This window comes from Gouania willdenowi, chromosome 22 (genome assembly GCF_900634775.1).
Source record: "Gouania willdenowi chromosome 22, fGouWil2.1, whole genome shotgun sequence".
Lineage (NCBI taxonomy): Eukaryota > Metazoa > Chordata > Actinopteri > Blenniiformes > Gobiesocidae > Gouania > Gouania willdenowi.
Window position 1 is genome coordinate 31,130,014 of NC_041065.1, and position 21,276 is coordinate 31,151,289.

Genomic DNA, 21,276 nt, shown 5'->3' on the forward strand with positions numbered 1-21,276 from the left:
CACTGACAGCAAATCAAGCACCTGTAAAATGAGTCTTTGGAATAAAAGTTGCAAAATCAAATATCCTTTTGGTGTTCAACAAATCTAAGCCGAAGAACTGTCAGTTTTGAAGGAACAGAAAAATTAAAAAAGTTTAATCAAACAACTCAAGTAACACGTTTATCAAAGTACAAGTGTGAAAATAAGCTTCAAAAGTAATGTAAAACACTTTGACAAATAGATGTCAAATGTTTTTTGTTTCTGCACAAGTTCTTTGCTTGAAAAGGATCAACTAGTTTCCACTGGAAAGAGACGTGAAACTTTTTACTGAATCAATAACACATCTTCAACAAAGCTTCACTATTGATTCTACGGTGGCACTTTTAACATTCAGCTTTCATAACATGTCAGTTACATCTCGGTTTCAAGTCATTCTCAATTTGTATGTTTCAGCCAAAGGTGAAAAAAATGACTTCTTCAGGTATTTGAAGGTAATCAGTTTGTGTAGTGTTCAAAGACTTTCCTCAGCTTTTGCCTTTGACTTGGTCTTGTTGTTTGGGGTTTGTACCGTCTTTTCTGTCCAGTCCATCACTATTAAACCCTGTCTATTCTAGTCAATTTTCAGAAATCTCTCCACTTATATCCAAAATGATGCGAAACGCAGTTTGACTTAACAGATATATTTACAATTTTTGGTATTAAAGCATTTTGGCAATTGATCAAACCACTTTTTTAGTAGAGGGTGTTAGTGGCGTAACGATAAAGGAAGTAGTCTTGAAATCGGAGGGTCACTGGTTCAAATTCAACCTGAGCCATCACTGTGGGATGTTGAGCTAGTCCCTTAAACGGCTCATGTTGTACTTCGCTTTGGATAAAAGCGTCTGCTAGATGAAATTGTAATATTTCGTTGTTAAGTTTTGTTAATCAGAGCAATGTGAGCCTTAAGGAAGTGCAGGTTCAAGTACAAGTTATGGAACTTGTCATGACGATTCTGCATTTAGCTGTGCCAGCATTGACTTCTTGAGTGATATTTTCTTCCTCTAAATGGCTTTAATGTCATCCACGATAAGTCCAATCACTTTACTACTCACTTTAATCATGCAGAGAGCCTCCATGGCATCTCATATGTAAACAGTGCAGCAAGAAAAGCTTGAAATAACAGATTCATACACATCAGAATGAGCTCTAACAAACATCCAACAAAATTAAACAAAATGTTCAAAGTCGTTGAAGTTTTGAAGAACTTACAATGACACTAAACTAACTTCAAGCTTTTAGTTTAGTTTTTAATGAAGCCGGAACTTTTGACAATGTTAACGATGACAGCAGAAAAACAAACTTAAATTCCAAACACACCATCAAATCAGCTATTCAAAAAGCTGGTGTAATTTGTTTCACAACATTTCAACACTTCCCTAAAAATAAAAAGATATAGTCTACTTCTTATTTAAAAAAATTAATTAAAAATCCCTTCTCATAAATCCACTCCCCATTGTCTACTGAAAATCACATGACAGGAATGTCCCAGCCTTTACGGCTGTCAACTATATAAGAAGTGTTTTTCAAAAACCAAACCAACAGGTGCATCAACCCTCTACTACAGCAGTAACACCTGGTGACACAGAGACAGGTGAGTAACAACAGCACAGACAAATATTAACTAACGAAAAGCAGAAAGCCATCAGCATAAAACGTTGGAGGGAGAAATGCATGACAAAATGAGAGGAAACAGTGAAAGTGAAGTTGTGCATCACATTAAACATCGTGAAAGCGAGAGTTTGTGGAAACAAAGCTGATATGAAGATCTGCATCAACCTGTGTGGGTTCCTGTGGATCTCAGAGAGTCTCTGCTTTGTTCTAATAGTTTCCAGTTAAGATGAAGCTGCTACTGGTTTGTGCAGCTGTTCTTGCAGTGGCCAGCTGTGTCTCAATCTCCCTGGAAGACCTGGAGTTTCATGCATGGAAGCTGAAGTTTGGTGAGACAATCACTGGACTGCGTTTACTTTCTAAGTAGCACATACACAAGCGGTCTATTTTTCCCAGTGAAAAAAGCTAATATTATATCTTCATAAAATATAGACACATTGAACTGAATATCTATGCTTAATATTCTTTATCATAAATGTGCAACAACAGTTTTCCTCTCTTTTGAAGTGAGCAAACATTTTTTCTCAAATACATTATTTGCAATGTTTTTTGTCTATCATTTCATAACTGTTGAAAACATGTTTTTATATAAGCTATATCTTAAAATCTTACTTTATAATTCTAATGGCTTTCTTATGCAGACTGTACAAAGAATGAGAATTGTTGTCTATGTGTGTTGCCCCATACTTTTGCACTGCAGTATGTCGTAATGCCAGGACAATTTCTTAACTGGAAAGTGGAAAGATGTTTGTCAGACAATTCTGTGATAATCTGTGTGATCAACAAATACAATAAAACACAATTCAAGGAGGTGAGGCTTTAAATCATGCCTTGCTAGGGCAGAAGATTGGTCTGAGCCGACGACTTACAAACATTTTCTTTAATTTGCTGTGCCTGATGATGTTTGGGGTTTTTTCTCGGATGCAGAAAGATCCTACCGCTCTCCTTTGGAAGAAGCCAAACGCAAAGAAATATGGCTGACCAACCGTAAACTGGTTTTGGTGCATAACATCCTGGCAGATCAGGGTATCAAGTCCTACCGCCTTGGCATGACTTACTTTGCAGATATGGTATGAGGAACACAAACATGTTCCATCTTAATCCTTACATGATAAAACATTCTTTGAAGGTCGATGACGAAGTTTAAGTTCTGGACTTAAAAAGCCCTTTTCTTATGAGATCTTCAATGAAGCCCTTTGTGTTTTTATATTAACAGGAAAATAAAGAATATCAACAGCTGATATCACGGGGCTGCCTGCGCTCCTTTAACACCTCTCAGCCTCGCCGTGTCTCGACTGTCCTGCATAAGACTGACGTACCAGACACTGTTGACTGGAGGGATAAGGGATACGTCACTCCAGTCAAAGACCAGCAGGATTGTGGCTCCTGCTGGGCTTTCAGTGCAGTACGTTCATGTGTGTTGATGGAGAATGTTGTTTTTATCCCTCATATGTGGTTTAAAAGATAATCTCCATCTCTCTGTCAGACTGGTTCTCTGGAGGGGCAGAACTTCAGGAAAACTGGGAAACTGGTTTCTCTGAGTGAGCAGCAGCTGGTTGACTGCTCTGGTAATCTTGGAAATTATGGATGCGGAGGAGGGTGGATCAACAAGGCCTTTAAGTACGTTATAGCGAATGGAGGGATTGACACAGAGAACTCCTATCCTTATGAAGCAGAGGTAAGATGAAACAATGGAAGGGAAGAAAACTATAGGCATGTGTATTTAAATTAACGCAAGGAATCACTTCAAAGGAATCCTCCACTGTTTTTACAAATGTGGCCTAAAACCTTTGAAATGTACTTATCAGAAGATCTATGCCTAACAAAACACATTCTGCACCATATTTGTTTTATTAACTTTTAAAAATGGGACTACTTTACTGTTTAAGAGTCTGTGTTCTACCATGTTAAAATTATGTAATTGATGATGCAAATCGTCCATTTCAGCCCATTGAGTTCTATTGCAGTGAAGCATTCAGGATCATTTAGCAGCTTTTTCAGTCAAAATGACAAATATCGACTTTTTCAACTTTTACTGATTTTTATAGCAACCCAAAGTCATTTCGGTTTAAGTCATTTTGACTTAAAAAGCTGCTAAATGATCCTGAATGCGTCACTCTTATTGAACTCAATGGGCTGAAATGGACAATTTGCATCATCAATGATGTAATTTCAACATGGCAGCGCACAAGCTCGAAAACAGTAAAATAGTTTACTACTATTTATATCAAAGACGAAAGAGCTGGAGTTGCATATTTGCTCATTCTGACAGACTTTAAGCACTGAGTTTCAGGCAAAATATGTGCAATGCTGCCATCTAGTGCACAATGAATGGAGTAGCTGCTACACAACTTTTTATTACACTAATAAAATGTAATAAAGGGTTATTATTTTATCAAATTTTAAATAAATCAACTGTTAGTAAGATTTACCTCCATCATAAGTAAACAATGTTTATTCTATTTTCTAAAAATCATAATTATAATCAATCAAAGATCACGAGGAAATAATTATTTCACAGAACTGTGACTTCTCCATTTCTTCTCGAGGATGGAAGCTGCAGGTACAACCCTAATACTGTTGGTACCACATGCACAGATTATGTTGATGTTAAACAGTCTGATGAGTCGGCCCTGAAAGCAGCTGTTGGCACTGTTGGACCAGTATCTGTGGTCATCGATGCCTCTCACAGCTCCTTCCAGCTTTACGAGTCAGGTGCAGAGTCTTACACACGAATTAATTTTTTTGCTTTACAACTCAAGTTCACTGATATATTTGTGCTCTAGGTGTGTACAATGAGCCCGAATGCAGCAGCATCTTCCTTGGCCACGCTGTATTGGCTGTAGGTTATGGGTCGTACAATGGAGCAGATTATTGGCTGGTTAAAAACAGGTAAAATATCAGACATTAGGACCTTTTCCTATCACCTATGGTGCCCTTATCTGCATGCTTAATTTGTAAAGTTCTAAATGGGCTTGATTCTCCAGCTTTAACGAATTTTATATGTTAAAAAAAAAAAACTAACACTGGAATAAGGACCAGAGACTTAACTAGAGGAGACAGTGTCGTATAAATAAAGGCACCGGACTATATTTAGCCAAATAGTGGTGTCTATCAAAGGCACAAAATTATGGAATACACTTCCAGAAAACATCAGAAACTGTGGTAATTACCCAAATATCAAAGCAATTCTCAAAAATTGGTTGAAAAAGAAGCAGTCATGCACCCATAGATAATATTTTACTTTTTTCTTGAGCTCTTTTTACTCCTGACTGTTGTTTTTTTTTTTAGTAAATATTATATGTGGAAATATGTTTTCTATTATATTTGTCTCATTGTGCCATGTTGTTTAACTGTATGTTAAGTGTTATTGTTCCACTGTATGTTATATAACATTTACCTGCCTTAGGACAACGGATGAAATTTAGCTATTGCGCTAATTCCGGCATATTTATGTTGACGTTGTTTGCTGACACATTGATTAATATGTAATGTCATTATTAAATAAATAAATTAAATGAAATAAATGCTAACGGCTCAAATGCATATTACATGTGTTATTTTTCATTCAGTTGGTGAAGTAGAAAGAGGGCAGTATCACTCAGCAAAAAACACTGAAAAATAATTCCTACAAACCTCACGGTCAAAACAATTTGTTGATGCAAGATGAAATATAAAACTCACGTATGACTTTGGAGATCAAATACACTGAAAATGTAACTACTCTGTTTGTGTACGACAGGAACTTTGAGGGCCAGTCGTTTCAATCAGTTGAATGTCATTGTGGTTTGTTCTTTCTATAGCTGGGGCACGGGATGGGGCGACGCAGGATACATCAAGATGAGCAGGAACAAGAACAACCAGTGTGGGATTGCTACGGAAGCCAGTTACCCACTGGTATAAGCTGGTGAGCCAACAGTGTTTCATTTGTTATGTTATCTCTTCTATAATCAACAGGATACGTGTCTTTTATTGTTACTTTTTAAATGGTACCTATAGTGAAAAAATCACAATGCTAATGTAAAATATAAACAGAACTTGTGAACATCACACAAGAAATATTAGAGCCAAAATATTTTATTCTTAATGAAAAGTGCACAAAAAAAGGATATTGCACATTTTGAAAAATAAAAATAAAATTACACAATTAAGTGCAGATCAAATCAAAAATAAATAAAGCTTACTTAAAAAAAAAAAAAAAACTTTACAAAAAGTGCAAATGATCAAACGTTATTACCTGAACTGACACAACAGTTTATTTAAATCAAAATGTCATAACATCTCTAAATCTATATATATATATATATATATATATATATATATATATATAGTAGGCTTTACACCAATCTTATTGGCTATTATTTAGCATTTTAAAATGCCTTCATAGTCATGATGAAACTTTCTGTAGATGCTCCCACTGAATTGTTTTATCCTTCTTTATTTAGTTCCACACCACTGACATGTTTGCTCTACTTGACACAGCTTTATAGTATTTCACTCGCATTTGTGTGAACAGCGAAAATGGTGCTCGGTTGGAGAACTGTGGCTCAGCCCAGTCTGCTTCCCAAATCTAAAACTGCTACAGAAATTTAAGTAAAGAGCAAAATATAGGATATAAGTCCATTATAATACTTTATAAAGTACAATAAAGTAGGGGTATGTACAATTCACAATTTGCATGTCACGATATATCCCGATAATGAACAATACATCGCAATATCAATAATTACAAATTTCCTTTTAACAAGTGCAAAATGTTATGGAAAAACTATTTTTTTTTTTTTTTTTTTTCATTTGTGACAAGTAAATATACAATAAAAGTTTCATTTTTTGAATGGAATTACTGAAATAAATCAACTTTTTCATGATATTCCAGCACCTGTAGTGTTTTAAGAGTGCACATATTTTGTTTCTTGGTAATACATTAAACACGTTTAAGTTTTCTCTCCAGGTATATCATTTAAATACACAATAATCAAAGAGAACTAGTAACTCTCCTCATGATTACTTTGGAACTATGTGCTGACTTCATTATGTTTTCTTTACAGCTCCTGGAGTTTGCCGAAACGACAAGAAACAGTGAAATGTGATGATCTATAATTCTCTTCAAAAATCTCAGCGGTGCAGTGATTTGTGTAAAATGTGGGTTTTCTTAGAGGTTGAATGAGCTATATATGTGTTTACCATTTTAAAAGTGTGACTTTAACTTTTGATAAAGAAACTGTAAAGAATTAAAAATAAACAGCGTTATACTGTGAAATCAATATACACAAGTGTCACTTAAAGATATTTCTATTTTACTGATTCCTCATCCTGCCATTAAACTTCTCTTCATCATTCTTCCCCTGCTTGCTGTTATGTAGTTCTGTTAAATTAGGGATTCAAAAAGTTACCTACCCTACCTTTTGCTCCAAATTGGGAAACGCATCATGCAGCAAATAAACAACTGTCAGGATAAAAATTAATTACATGAAGGCCACATTTTCAAATCAAGGGATGCAAATTCTGATGCAAAGCAGAATACACAGCGACATGTTGTCTATTGTGTCTACTTGGTGTTCTTTTAATCTCAACTGTCAAAAATAAATGTATTAAGCAATCTGAAAAACTCTGAATAATACAAAAAGGCAAAATACACCAAATTCTTCAACCAAAAAAAAAAAAAATACTTCACCACTCAAGTTTTGGTTTGTGAAAAACAATTACAATATATATGAAAAATTCTGATGTTAACTCATTCAGTGCCAGCCATTTTCAAATTTTCTACCCCCTCAGTGCCAGCCATTTTTGTGCATTTTGACTGATTTTAAAGACCCACAGAATATTTTCTACTATGACTATCTGAAATTTGACACCTCTACCGTCTGACACCTCTACCGTCATGAAAAAAAACCCATTTGTTTCTGGCTCGTTCCGTTCTTTTGTAATCAGCCATTGAATAGAGCAAGTTTTACACAAATCTTCAGTTTCAGAGCAAAAAGCTGAGAAAACAGCCTTTTTGTAAAAAAACCCTGTCAGTGACTTTAAAGCTATTTTTTTTTTTTTTGCTTTAGTGACAACTCTAACATCTGAACATTGTTTCCTTATATAAAACATAAAAAAAACACAGACCGGGCTTTTGATGGCAAAATTATTATTTTGCTGTATATGTCAGAGTTGAATGGATTTCTTACTGTATTTTGGCGTTCCTCCAACGTTCCCTCCCGTCAGTCTGCACACAGACGTAACTTCCTCTTCCTCCCGACACGCAGCAATGACCCGTTTAGCCCAGTTAGTTGATGGTTTTATCTCACGATCACAAAATTATCAATAATCCACTCAGGTCCACATATGTTCTGTGTTAGTATGTGATGCTGTGAGCAGCTGGATACGTCACAATATCACTCTGTAGCGCCATATTCTCACATGTTCCTGCTTCTCCCACCCAGCTACTAGTAGCATCAGTGGCTAATCTCTCATCTAAAGGTGCACCGCTGCCATCGTCAGGCCACCGTTGGTCACTACAACACCCCACAGTTTAGATATTGATGAGGGACCTCCGCCAGGGTGTTTTCTAGTAATCCCCGTGAAAAAAACGCAAATGACGAGTTTCTTGTCAATGGTGCTGAGCGTTCGGATTTGAAATGATGAGATATCTCGTCGGGGGCACTGAGTGAGTTAAGGGAAAAGTACCTACATTTGTACTGTTTTTTGCTTTGTTTGATATGCATGGATACAATTAGGAGGCAGTAGAGAAAAACCTCAGCATTTCATCGTAGGGTGAAATAACTGGCAAACACTAAAAGGATTTACCTGATAGGCGTCTGTGCTGCAGTTCTTTCTCCTTCTTCCTTTGCTCGCATAATAGTCCGTCGCAGAGTAATATGTAGAAATTCCAGGAAAAACCCATCAGATCTATACGATTCACGTAAATTCACTATTCTGAGTTCTAAACAACAAATTGCTTGTGAAATAAAAATTAATTTGACGCTACCAGGTTTCATCTGTAATGACAAACCGGTACCTAATATATTTGCATACAAACAAAAATGCATACATGGAAGAATAAATATTAAAAAGATCAAACACAATGAAATACAGTTTATCTTTGTATTAAACAAAAAGTCAGTCCAAAAATATTTCTACCGTACAATAATGAAAAGTGTAAAAAAAACTATCTTACATACCTTTGCAGGTGTGTAAGACCTCCCTCCTGTGGCATCAAGGCACCTCCATCAGCTCTTCAGCATCCCAATGGCCCGCTCAACTACAGCATGCGTCTGGCTGTGGCACACATTTTAGTTGCACTCCTCCTCGCTCTGTGGGCTAGCGAAAGGGGTGAGCCGCCACCGTTTAAGTGGATATCCACTGTCACCTGCAAGTTACAGACAGAGTTAGGTTCTGCAGTAGAGTGTATTAATTTACTTTATTTAATCCAGGGGTACATATTTATTACCCAGAAGCCAGCCATCCTGCACAGCTCCAGCGTCAAGTCTGCTCCCTACACTACTATGTCTTAGAATAAAGGAATCATGGGTAGACCCAGGCCAATGAGCCACTACATTTGTGAGCATCATATTTGCATCACATATAATCTGCACATTCAGAGAATGAAAATGCCTTCACCCACCGTGTAAAGAAAGTTAATGTACTGTTGTGACAAACCAACGATTCCTCCTAACACGTCCGGCATAATAAGACTGAAGGTAGGTTGCGACGTCCCCGACCTGTCAGCAAGTTCCCTCTGGAAGGTCCCGGTTGCAAGGAAACAATGAAAAGTGAAGCCTGAGCTAGCCCGGCCCAACAGCTGAGCGGGAAAATTAAGCCCGAACCTTGCCCAAACTCTGACCAAAAATCTAAAATCTAAAACACACACAAAACCCCTTAAATTTATTGGCTGAAAACAGCCCAATCTGGCAACAATAACTTCTTGCCTCGTTTCTGCTGCCTGCCGATTCAAACGGATGCAGTATTTGTTTCGTTCTTCACCAGCCAAAATGGCTAGTAACTAGGCATGTAACAATTCACTCAACTCCCGATACTATTCGATTCACGCTACTGGGTTCACGATACGATTCTCTCGATTTATTTCACAAAATGGAACTATAGAAAAATGATGACTGAAAAATATTTTTTTATTTTTTTGGGGAAAAAAACTATAAAAAAAAAAAAACTATACTGTTTTCCTTTTATTTTTCATTGTCAAAAGAATACCTTGATAAACTATTCAAAACAAAGCAATTGGAAACATTTTCTCCCAAATAATTGGTCCCTGGATCCAAAAAGTTTAAGAACCCCTGTTCTTCAGGTAATTTGAGTTTGACATGACGTTGCTTAAGTTGTGGAACTTTCAAGAAGAAGCTTTTTTCCAGCTTTGAGTGACTTTTTTTTCTAAGATGGTATAGAAAAGCAACTATTGCTGTAATAACAGTACAGTATACTGTGTTATAAATCATTATCATTTAAAAGGTTATAGTTCCATTACAAGCTATTGTTATGAAAACTGAACCTTTTTGTTTTGGTCCTGTCCTGATCTCTATACAAAAAGTCTTTGCTTTCATCGTCACAATGTAAAAAGACATTTAAAACAACTGGACTGTTGTGCTGGCTGGGAAAGAGGTCACATCACTAAACATGAGATCAGCACATTCATCACATTCCCCTGTACTGCCATGCTGCAGTTAGCTAATTGGACTTCTGTTTTTTCTACTTCCATGGAAGGACTTGTGATGAAAATCATTTGTCACTTGACCTTTTATTGTACAGACGTTACGCAGAGGGCAGCTACTGTCAAAGTTTGATGACTAAAGGCTATGAAACATGAGGTACAGTGGGCAAAAAACTATTTAGTCAGCCACCAATTGTGCAAGTACTCCCACTTAAAAAGATGAGAGGCCTATATTCTTCAAAGGCATACCTCATCTATGAAAGTCAAAATGAGAAAAAAAAACAGAAAATCACATTATAGGATTTTTAATGAATTAATTGGTAAATCCCTTGGTAAAATAGGTATTTGGTCACCTACAGTTGTGTCCAAAATTATTCAACAGGTATCTTAGCCCATTCCTCAGAGGCAAAGGTTTCCAGTTCATTGACATTCTTGATTGAGAGCATATGGATGATCCAGAAGAGGATTGGACAAATGTCATATGGTCAGATGAAACCAATATAGAACTTTTTGGTAAAAACTCAACTCGTCGAATTTGGAGGAGAAAGAATGCTGAGTTGCATCCAAAGAACACCAAACCTACTGTAAAGCATGGGGGTGCTAACATCATGCTTTGGGGCTGTTTCTCTGCAAAGGGACCAGGACGACTGGTCTGTGTAAAAAAAAGAATAAATGGGGTCATGTATCGTGAGATCTTGAGTGAAAACCCCCTTCCATCAGCAAGGGCATTGAAGATGAAAAGTGGCTGGATCTTTCAACACGACAATGATCCCAAACACACCATCCGGGCAAAAAAAGAGTGGCTTCGTAAGAAGCATTTCAAGGTGCTGGGGTGTCCTAGTCAGTCTCAAGATCTCAACCCCATAGAAAATCTTTGAAGGGATTTGAAAGTCTGTGTTGCCCAGCGACAGCTCCAAAACAAAATCGAACTCGCCCATTTTGAGCTGACTTTTGACAAAATATGGAATAACAAGGGAGGGAGGAAACAGAACTTTTTCAACTTTGGCCCTCTGAATGAGGCTAAAGGGATGTATATCACTGTACCTCCCCTTTAAAAGTATTAAATAGCCACAAAGTGAGGAAAAAAAGATGCATAAAAAATCGTGAAAATCGAGGTCCCTTAGATGGCACACCCCTAATGACTTTATACCTAATAATAAATGTATTCAACAGAAAAAAATGGTTTTAGGGTGTTCTCAGACTTTAAACAGGGAAGAAAGCTTAAAGGCTGCAATGTTTTAATGTTTCAACCTAGAAACGAACAAAGCTTAATACAAATATATATAGATATTGACTTCGGTGAAGGTCACATTATTCTCTGCTCCCACTCTCCTCCCTATCTTACTTGCTGCTTGTTTTGTTTTCAGTCTTGTGGATCTAATGAGAAACTTACTCTGCATTTTATCCAAAAACCAAAATTATGGCTTATCATCTTTGGCCTCCCCCTCACGCCAGCTGCTCAAGGCTGTCAGTCTTCTATTTCACTAAAGATGTTGTGCAGACTGACGCTCCATCCCCCTCCTCTTCCCCCATCGCCAGCTGGACTTTTGCCTTCTGAACCAGATCTACCAAGGTTGTCACACGACATCTGACTGTATCAGAGGGAAAGCGAAGGGTTTATTTTTCAACGCCTCCTTTGGCCCTCCGTCCCTCCTTGCCTGCAAGCTACAAGGGAGCATGTGAAGCGCCTACAGAGGCTGCACGCACGCGCCCCCTCAAGAGCTAAAAAGCTAAAAAAAAAAAAAAAAAAAAAAAAAAAAACATCAAAACTATCATAAATCAAGACAAGAAGCTTAAATCTGAGTGCAGGTTATTTTTAGCTCAGTCATAACTCGGGCTGCGCGATTTTGACAAAAAACCTTATTTCGATTTTTCGATTTGATTTTTTAAATTATTTTATACATTTGAATGCATATGCGTTTTATTTTATTTTTTTCCAAAACCTGTTTTCCAAATCAATTTTTTAAAATTCTGTTTTTTTAGAAATTAATTAATTTTTTCAGAAAATATTAGTTTTTAACTCCTGTGAGGTAACAAAACTTTAAATTAACAAAAATGTATGTCAGAAATAAAAATGTAATTTAAAAAAATTAGTAAGATACATTTAAAAGGTAGACATAAGTTGTACTGACATGGATTATTATGAATGCTTTTTTTTTTTATTAAAGATGTAACAGAGCAGCCTTGTCACTCAATTTACCCTCAGGGATCAATGGTTTACTGAATCTGATCAGGTTTATTGATTAAGTTTTGATCTCCTTAATTTAAGTTAACCTAATTTATATTATCCTGATGACATAATTCCAGACTGTAATGATTAAACAAAAATAAATGTGCAAGACATATCACGTGTAACAAGTGTTTTTTCACCACTAGGGGCTAGAATATTTTACAGTATCAGAAGTTTTCATTAACCTACGATGTTTCAGACTCTACAATCCCTAGTATCGGTGTTCTCGTCCACAACACAACTTTATCCACAAATCTTCTGTAGCTCTGATAAGATGTTTAAACGCTCTGAGCAGGTGAAGTTGATTAAAGCTGACTCATGCTTTCACAGAGCACAGCAGCGCTACATGAGAAATGAAAAGAGTTTCACAAAAACGTTAAAGATAAGAGGGCACTGGTGGCTCTGATTTAGGAGTCAGGGATGATTTGCATAATTTTTGGCCAGGTGAGACGATGTCTAGGTGGTGTTTGAAGCGGCCACCGGCCAAGATGAGAGTAGGAAGGACATTTCCACATTTAAAAAAAAAAATGTCCTTTTCCTCACTGTGACGGAGTTTAAACCCAATTCTGTCCATTTCAGCGTTCAACAGTAGATTCCGTTTTCATTGTTCGATTCCGTGATTCCGTTAACGTAGATTTTATAGGGCCCTAGTGCAGTTGGTAGCACACTCAGATTCGCTGCAGCAATGAAAAAAAAGAGAGAGACTCGCTGTAGCGCATACAAGCATGTGTCCTGTAAACTTCTCTGACTGGCCAGCAGCCCAGGAAGGCGGTTCTCGCAATTCTGATTGGTTAACATACTGTATATACCACTCAAATGAGGGAGACGGAATAAAAAACCTCCAGCATCTGAGGTTACGTTACAGCAGTAATGAAAACCTTAGCACCAATTAGATCAATAAAATTAGTCTTTGGACTTAAAGTTGCATGATCAAATATCCTTTTGGCCATTTTTCAACTTTAATTTTGTACACTGCTATGCATTTATAAGAAAATCTTAAATTCGAATTTACTCATTTCTTAGAGGTGTTCAACAAATCTAAGCAGAAGAACTGACAGTTTTAAAGCAGTTTTGAAGGAACAGAACAGAAAAATTAAACAAGTTCATCAAAGTATAATTGTGAAAATAAGCTTTAAAGGTGATGTAAAACACTTTGATAAATGGATGATGTCAAAAGTATTTTTTGTATTTCTGCACAAGTTCTTCACTTGAAAAGGATCAACTAGATTCCACTGGAAAGAGACCCAAACTTTGATGATTTTAACTTTTTATTTTCAAACTTTTTACTGAATCAATAACACATCGTCAACAAAGTTTCACTATTGATTCTACGGTTTGCGTGTACTTCTCTAGTAAGATTTTCTTCCTCTAAATGGCTTTAATGTCATCCACGATAAGGCCAATCACTTTCCTACTCACTCGAATCATGCAGAGAGCTTCCATGGCATCTCATATGTAAACAGTGCAGCTACAAAAGCTTCAAATAACAGATTCATACAGGACAGTATGAGCTCCAACACACATCCAACGAATTAATTGAAGTTGTTGAAATTTTGAAGAAATTACTATGACACTCACTTCAAGCTTTTAGTTTAGTTTTGAATGAAGCCGGAACTTTCAAAAATGTTAACTATGACAGCAGAAAGAAACTTAAATTCCAAACACACATCAAATCAGCTATTCAAAAAGCTGGTGGAACTTGTTTCACAACATTTCAACACTTCCCTAAAAATAAAATGATATAGGTCTACTTCTTGTAATAAAGAAAAAAAAAAAATCACTTCTCAAGAATAAACTTCCCAATTTCTACCGAAAATCACATGACTGGAATGTCCCAGCCTTTAATGCTGTCAACTATATAAGAAGTGTATTCGACAACCAAACCAACAGGTGCATCAACCCTCTACTACAGCAGTAACACACCTGGTGACACAGAGACAGGTGAGTAACAACAGCACAGACGAATATTAACTAATGAAAAGCAGAAAGCCATCAGCATAAGAAAACGTTGGAGGGAGAAATGCAAGACAAAATGAGAGGAACCAGTAAAAGTGAAGTTGTGCATCACATCAAACATCGTGAAAGCGAGAGTTTGTGGAAACAAAGCTGATGTGAAAGTCTACATCAACCTGTGTGGGTTCCTTTGGATCTCAGAGAGTCTCTGCTTTGTTCTGATAGTTTCCAGTTAAGATGAAGCTGCTACTGGTTTGTACAGCTGTTCTGGTCGTGGCCAGCTGTGTCTCAATCTCCCTGGAAGACCTGGAGTTTCATGCATGGAAGCTGAAGTTTGGTGAGACAATCGCTGGACTGTGTTTACTTTCTAAGTAGCACATACACAGGCGGTCTATTTTTCCCAGTGAAATTAGCTAATATTATTGGGTCTTCATAAAACAGACACATTGATTTAACTGAATATCTATGCTTAATAAACTTTATCATAAACGTGCAACAAGTTTTCTCTTTTGAAGTGAGCAAACATTTTTTTTCCTCAAATACATTATTTGCAATATTTTTGCATCTTTCATTTCATAACTGTTGAAAATATGTTTATATATTCACTGTATCTTAAAATCTTACTTTATAATTCTAATGGCTTTCTTATGCAGACTGTACAAAGAATGACAATTGTTGTCTGTGTGTGTTGCCCCATACTTTTGCACTGTAGTATGTCGTAATGCTCGGGACAATTTCTTAACTGGAAAGTGGAAAGATGTTTGTCAGTTTGTATTGTGCCCGACATTCTGTGATAATCAAATACAATAAAACACAATACAAGGAGGTGAGGCTTTAAATCATGCCTTGCTAGGGCAGAGGACTGGTTTGAGCCGACGACTTACAAGCATTTTCTTTAATTTGCTGTGCCTGATGATCATTGGGGTTTTCTCTCGGTTGCAGAAAGATCCTACCGCTCTCCTTTGGAAGAAGCCAAACGCAAAGAAATATGGCTGACCAACCGTAAACTGGTTTTGGTGCATAACATCCTGGCAGATCAGGGTATCAAGTCCTACCGCCTTGGCATGACTTACTTTGCAGATATGGTAAGAGGAACACAAACATGTTTCATAGTTCATTGAGTTCTATAGGAGTAAATCATTCAGGATCATTTAGCAGCTTTTTCAGTCATAATGACAAATTTTGGTAAACAAAAGAGGTTTACGATGACTTTTTCAACTATTACTGATTTTTATAGCAACCCAAAGCAGCACAAGTTGTCATTTTGACTGAAAAAGCTGCTAAATGATCCTGAATGCTTCACTCTTATGGAACCCAATAAGCTGAAATGCATGATTTGCGTCACCTTAATCCTTACTTGATAAAACATTCCTTGAAGGTCTAAGGCTAAGTTTAAGTTCTTTACGTAAAAAGGACTTTTTCTATGAGATCTCTTTAGGTGCAAAGACAGTGAAGTCCTTTGTCTTCTTATATTAACAGGAAAATAAGGAGTATCAACAGCTGATATCACGGGGCTGCCTGCGCTCCTTTAACACCTCTCAGCCTCGCCGTGTCTCGACTGTCCTGCATAAGACTGACGTACCCGACACTGTTGACTGGAGGGATAAGGGATACGTCACTCCAGTCAAAAACCAGCAGCAGTGTGGCTCCTGCTGGGCTTTCAGTGCAGTACGTTCATGTGTGTTGATGGAGAATGTTGTTTTTATCCCTCATATGTGGTTTAATCTCTATCTCTCTGTCAGACTGGTGCTCTGGAGGGGCAGAACTTCAGGAAAACTGGGAAACTGGTTTCTCTGAGTGAGCAGCAGCTGGTTGACTGTTCTGATGATTTTGGAAACATGGGCTGCAATGGAGGTCTGATGGACCAGGCCTTTAAGTATGTCAAAGTGAATGGAGGGATTGACACGGAGCACTCCTATCCTTATGAAGCAGAGGTAAAATGAAACAATGGAAGGGAAGAAAACTATAGGCATGTGTATTTAAATTAATGTAAGGAATCACTTCAAAGGGATCCTCCACTATTTTTACAAATGTGGCCTAAAACCTTTCAAATGTCCTTATTAGAAGATCTATGCCTAACAAAACACATTATTTTGCACCATATCCGTTTTAACTTTTAAAAAATGAGACTACTTTACCGTTTAAGAGCCTGTGTGCCACTATGTTGAAATCACGTCATTGAGGCGGCGAATCGTCCATTTCAGCCCATTGAGTTCTATAGCAGTGAAGCATTCAGGATCATTTAGCAGCTTTAAGACTCACATTATACTACTATTTATGTCAAAGGGGAAAGAGCTGGAGTTGCTTTTTTGCTCATTCTGACAGACTTTAAGCAGTTAGTTGAGTTTCAGGCAAAAAATGTGCAATGCTGCCATCTAGTGCACAATGAATGGAGTAGCTGCTACACAAAAGGGCCAACTTTTTATTACAATAAATAAAATTCAATCAAGGGTTATTATTTTACCAAATTTTAAATAAATCAAATGTTGGTAAGATTTACCTCCATCATAAGTAAATAATGTTTTTCTGTTTTCTAAAAATCATAATCATACAGAGATCATGAGGAAGTAATTATTTCACAGAACTGTGACTTCTCCATTTCTTCTCTAGGATGGAAGATGCAGGTACAACCCTTATACTGTTGGTGCCACATGCAGAGGTTATGTTGATGTTAAACAGTCTGATGAGTCGGCCCTGAAAGCAGCTGTTGGCACTGTTGGACCAGTATCTGTGGCCATCGATGCCTCTCACAGCTCCTTCCAGCTTTACGAGTCAGGTGCAGAGTCTTACACACTGATTTATTTTTTTGCTTTGCAACTCAAGTTCACTGATATATTTGTGCTCTAGGTGTGTATGATGAGCCCGAATGCAGCAGCACCAGCCTCGACCACGGTGTACTGGCTGTAGGTTATGGGTCATACAATGGAGCAGATTATTGGCTGGTTAAAAACAGGTGAAATATAATTTTACAACATTAGGACCTTTTCCTATCACCTATGGTACTTTCATCTGCATGCTTAATTTGTAAAGTTCTAAATGGGCTTGGTTCTCCAGCTTTAATGAACTTTATATGTAAAACAAAAAAAAAAAAAACTAACACTAGAATAAGGACCAGAGACTTAACTAGAGTCCGGTATAAATAAAGGCACCGGACTAAATTTAGCCAAATAGTGGTGTCTATCAAATGCACAATATTCTGGTATTCACTTCCATAAAACATCAGCAACTGTGGCAATCACCCAACCTCCAAAGCAATTCTCAAAAACTGGTTGAAAACAAAGCAGTCATGCACCCATAGATAATACTTTACTTTTTTCTTGGGCTCTTATAACATATATATATATATACACACAGTATATAGTCTACGTGGTATCACGTTTTCTATTATATTTGTCTCATTGTGCCATGTTGTTTCACTGTATGTTAAATGTTATTGTTCCACTGTATGTTATATAACATTTACCTGCCTTAGGACAATGGATGAAATTTAGCTATTGTGCTAACTCCGGCATATTTATGTTGACGCTGTTTGCTGACACATTGATTAATATGTAATGCCATAATTTAAATGAATAAATAAAATAAAATAAATGGTAACGCCTCAAATGCATATTACATCTGTTATTTTTCATTCAGTTGGTGATTTAAAAAGAGGGCAGTATTACTGAAAACAATGAAAAATAATTCCTACAAATCTCACGGTCCAAAACTATTTGTTGATGGCAAGATGAAATATAGAAGTCACTCATGGCCTTGGAGATCAAATACACTGAAAATGTAACTACTCTGTTTGTGTACGACAGGAACTTTGAGGGCCAGTCGTTTCAATCAGTTGAATGTCATTGTGGTTTGTTCTTTCTATAGCTGGGGCACGGGATGGGGCGACGCAGGATACATCAAGATGAGCAGGAACAAGAACAACCAGTGTGGGATTGCTAGGGAAGCCAGTTACCCACTGGTATAAGCTGGTGAGCCAACAGTGTTTCATTCGATATTAGAGCCTAAATATTTTATTCTTAATGAAAAGTGCACAAAAAAGTTATATTTCACATTTTGAAAAAGAAAAAAACAAAATAAAATCACACAATTAAGTGCAGATCAAATAAAAAATAAAGCTTACTTAAAAAAAAAAAAGAGACTTTACAAATAGTGCAAATGTTAAGATGTTATTACCTGAACTGACACAAAAGTGCATTTAAATGTCATAACATCTCTAAATCCATATATTTTATCTCTATAGTAGGCTTTACAACGATCTGATCGGCTATATCGGATAGACCGATATTTAGCATTTTAATATGACTTCATAATCTTGACGAAACTTTCTGTTGGTGCTCCCACTGAATTGTTTTATCCTTATTAATTTAGCTCCACACCACTGACATGTTTGCTCTACGTGACACGACGGCTTTATAGTATTTCACTCGCATTTGTGTGAACGGCAAAAACGACGCTCGGTTGGAGAGCAGTGGCTCAACCCAGTCTGCTTCGCAAGTGTAAAACTGCTACAGAAACTTAGGAGCAAAATCTAGGATATAAGTAGATTATAATTCTTTATAAAGTACTATAAAGTGGGGTGTGTACAATTCACGATTTGCATGTCACGTTATATCCTGATACTGAACAACATGATATACATCGCAAGTTCAAATTGGTATGAAAAACCATTTATTTTCATTTTTTTAAACTTGCGAGAACAAGTAACTAGTAACCAACTGTAATTCAAGTACCAACATCAAAAACAAGTTATTTATGTCTATCAAACTTTAGCTTCTACAACAGATTCTGATTCTGTTAAGTTCCTAAATTATTTTTTTAAAACCTAACCACATACATCTATAAAAGTGTCCAGTATATTTTATGAAAATAAAGTATAGTCAACTTCCAGTTAAAATGCATTGAGGAGTGAGGTAGTTTAACAAGGTCTGATGGTGCGTTCACTGGCACCTCGTGACCGGGCGTTTACGGGCTTTGCTAATGTTGGCACCATTAAATAGTTTTTTCATTAAAAAACCATAATTTTAATTATTTATTTTGACATTATTTGGATCGATGCGATAATCGCGTGGTGAAATATTGCCAAATTAATTTTTTATTACACCCATACTAAGGTATATAGTGTTTTTAGAGCACTTTGTGCACATATTTTGTTTCTTGATAATACATTAAACACATGTTTAATTTTTCTCTACAGGTATATCATTTAAAGACAGAATCTAATCAAAAAGAACTAGTAACTCTCCTCATGATTACTTTGGAACTATGTGCTGACTTCATTATGTTTTCTTTACAGCTCCTGGAGTTTGCCGAAACAACAAGAAACTGTGAAATGTGATGATCTATAATTCTCTTCAAAAACCTCAGCGATGCAGTGATTTGTGTAAAATGTGGGTTTTCTTAGAGGTTGAATGAGCTATATATGTGTTTACCATTTTAAAAGCGTGATTTTAACTTTTGATAAATTAACACTGATTGTAAAGAATTAAAAATAAACAGCGTTATACTGTGAAATCAATATACACAAGTGTCACTTAAAGATATTTCTATTCTACTGATGCCTCATCCTGCCATTAAACTTCTCTTCATCATTCTTCCCCTGCTTGCTGTTATGTAGTTCTGTTAAATTATGGATTCAAAAAGTTCTTACCTTTTGCTCCAAATTGGGAAACGCATCAGGCAGCAAATAAACAACTGTCAGGATAAAAATGAATTACATGAAGGCCACATTTTCAAATCAAGGGATGCAAGTTATGATGCAAAGCAGAATACACAGCGACATGTTAATCATCACTAAATCGATTGAATGTAAATTTAATAAAAAGTGTCAATGAAAAGTCTATTGTGTTTATTTAGAGTTCTTTTAATCTCAACTGTCAAAAATAGATATATTAAGCAATCTGGAACACCCTGAATAATACAATAAGGCAAAATACACCAATTTCTTCAAGCACAAAAACATGTACTTCACCACTCAAGTTTTGGTTTGTGAAAAACAATTACAATATAGATGAAAAATTCTGATGTTAAGGGAAAAGTACCTACATTTGTACTGTTTTTCGCTTTGTTTGATATGCATGGATATAATTAGGAGGCAGTAGAGATAAACCTTAGCATTTCATCGTAGGGTGAAATAACTGGCAAACACTAAAAGGACTTACCTGATAGGCGTCTGTGCTGCAGTTTTTTCTCCTTCTTCCTTTGCTTGCATAATAGTCCGTCGCGGAGTAATATGTAGAAATTACAGGAAAACCCCATCGGATCTATGCGATTCACGTAAATTCACTATTTTGAGTTCTAATTAAACGAATTTTGCCAAAAAGCAACTGAATTACATGTATGCTTTTGAAATAAATATTAATTTTAGGCTACCAGGTTTCATCTGTAATGACAAACCGGTACCTAATGTTATATTTGTATACAACCGAAAATGCATTTATGGCAATAAAAAATAAATATTAATATTATAAAATACAATGAAATACAGTTTAACTTTGTATTAAACAAAAAGAGTCAGTTAAAAAAAAAAAAAGGACCATGGAATTAAAATAATTAGCCTATATTAACCCGAGTACGCAGTTATTATACCTCTCAATATTTAAAGGCAGTGGTTCTCAGCCAAAACACTAAGAGGGGGTCGCCAGATGCCTTCAAGAAAGTATGAATATTTCCTGAACAATTTGACCTTATTTTTACAGTTTTTCTGCAACTACACCAAACTTGCCATATTTTTGCTACATTACTCCCTTTTCTGCCACTTCTCCATGAAATTTAAATGCATTTTCTGGAAATTTTTTCCACTTTCAAAACATTTTCGGCACCA

At 36.4% G+C, this 21,276-nt stretch overlaps 1 protein-coding gene across 1 annotated transcript; it reads left to right on the forward strand.

The window, feature by feature from the left end:
* The first annotated feature begins 1,534 nt into the window (after positions 1 to 1,534).
* Positions 1,535 to 19,975, forward strand: LOC114455890 (cruzipain-like). Its single transcript, XM_028437189.1, has 17 exons — positions 1,535 to 1,609; positions 1,844 to 1,955; positions 2,554 to 2,696; positions 2,843 to 3,031; positions 3,113 to 3,304; positions 4,176 to 4,341; positions 4,413 to 4,518; positions 5,430 to 5,526; positions 14,394 to 14,444; positions 14,682 to 14,793; positions 15,399 to 15,541; positions 15,936 to 16,124; positions 16,199 to 16,390; positions 17,067 to 17,232; positions 17,304 to 17,409; positions 18,321 to 18,424; positions 19,750 to 19,975. The coding sequence occupies exons 2-16, from the start codon at positions 1,856 to 1,858 to the stop codon at positions 18,418 to 18,420; spliced, it is 2,052 nt and encodes a 683-aa protein (XP_028292990.1). The 5' UTR covers positions 1,535 to 1,609; positions 1,844 to 1,855; the 3' UTR covers positions 18,421 to 18,424; positions 19,750 to 19,975.
* Positions 19,976 to 21,276: the final 1,301 nt, after the last annotated feature.

Bases quoted from the DNA above. Each gene is read 5' to 3' on its own strand.
- LOC114455890 (XM_028437189.1), top strand. From the start codon at position 1,856: ATGAAGCTGCTACTGGTTTGTGCAGCTGTTCTTGCAGTGGCCAGCTGT. The intron at 16,125-16,198 runs GTACGTTCATGT...TCTCTCTGTCAG, and splicing joins CCTGCTGGGCTTTCAGTGCA to ACTGGTGCTCTGGAGGGGCA. The intron at 17,233-17,303 runs GTGCAGAGTCTT...TTTGTGCTCTAG, and splicing joins CTTCCAGCTTTACGAGTCAG to GTGTGTATGATGAGCCCGAA.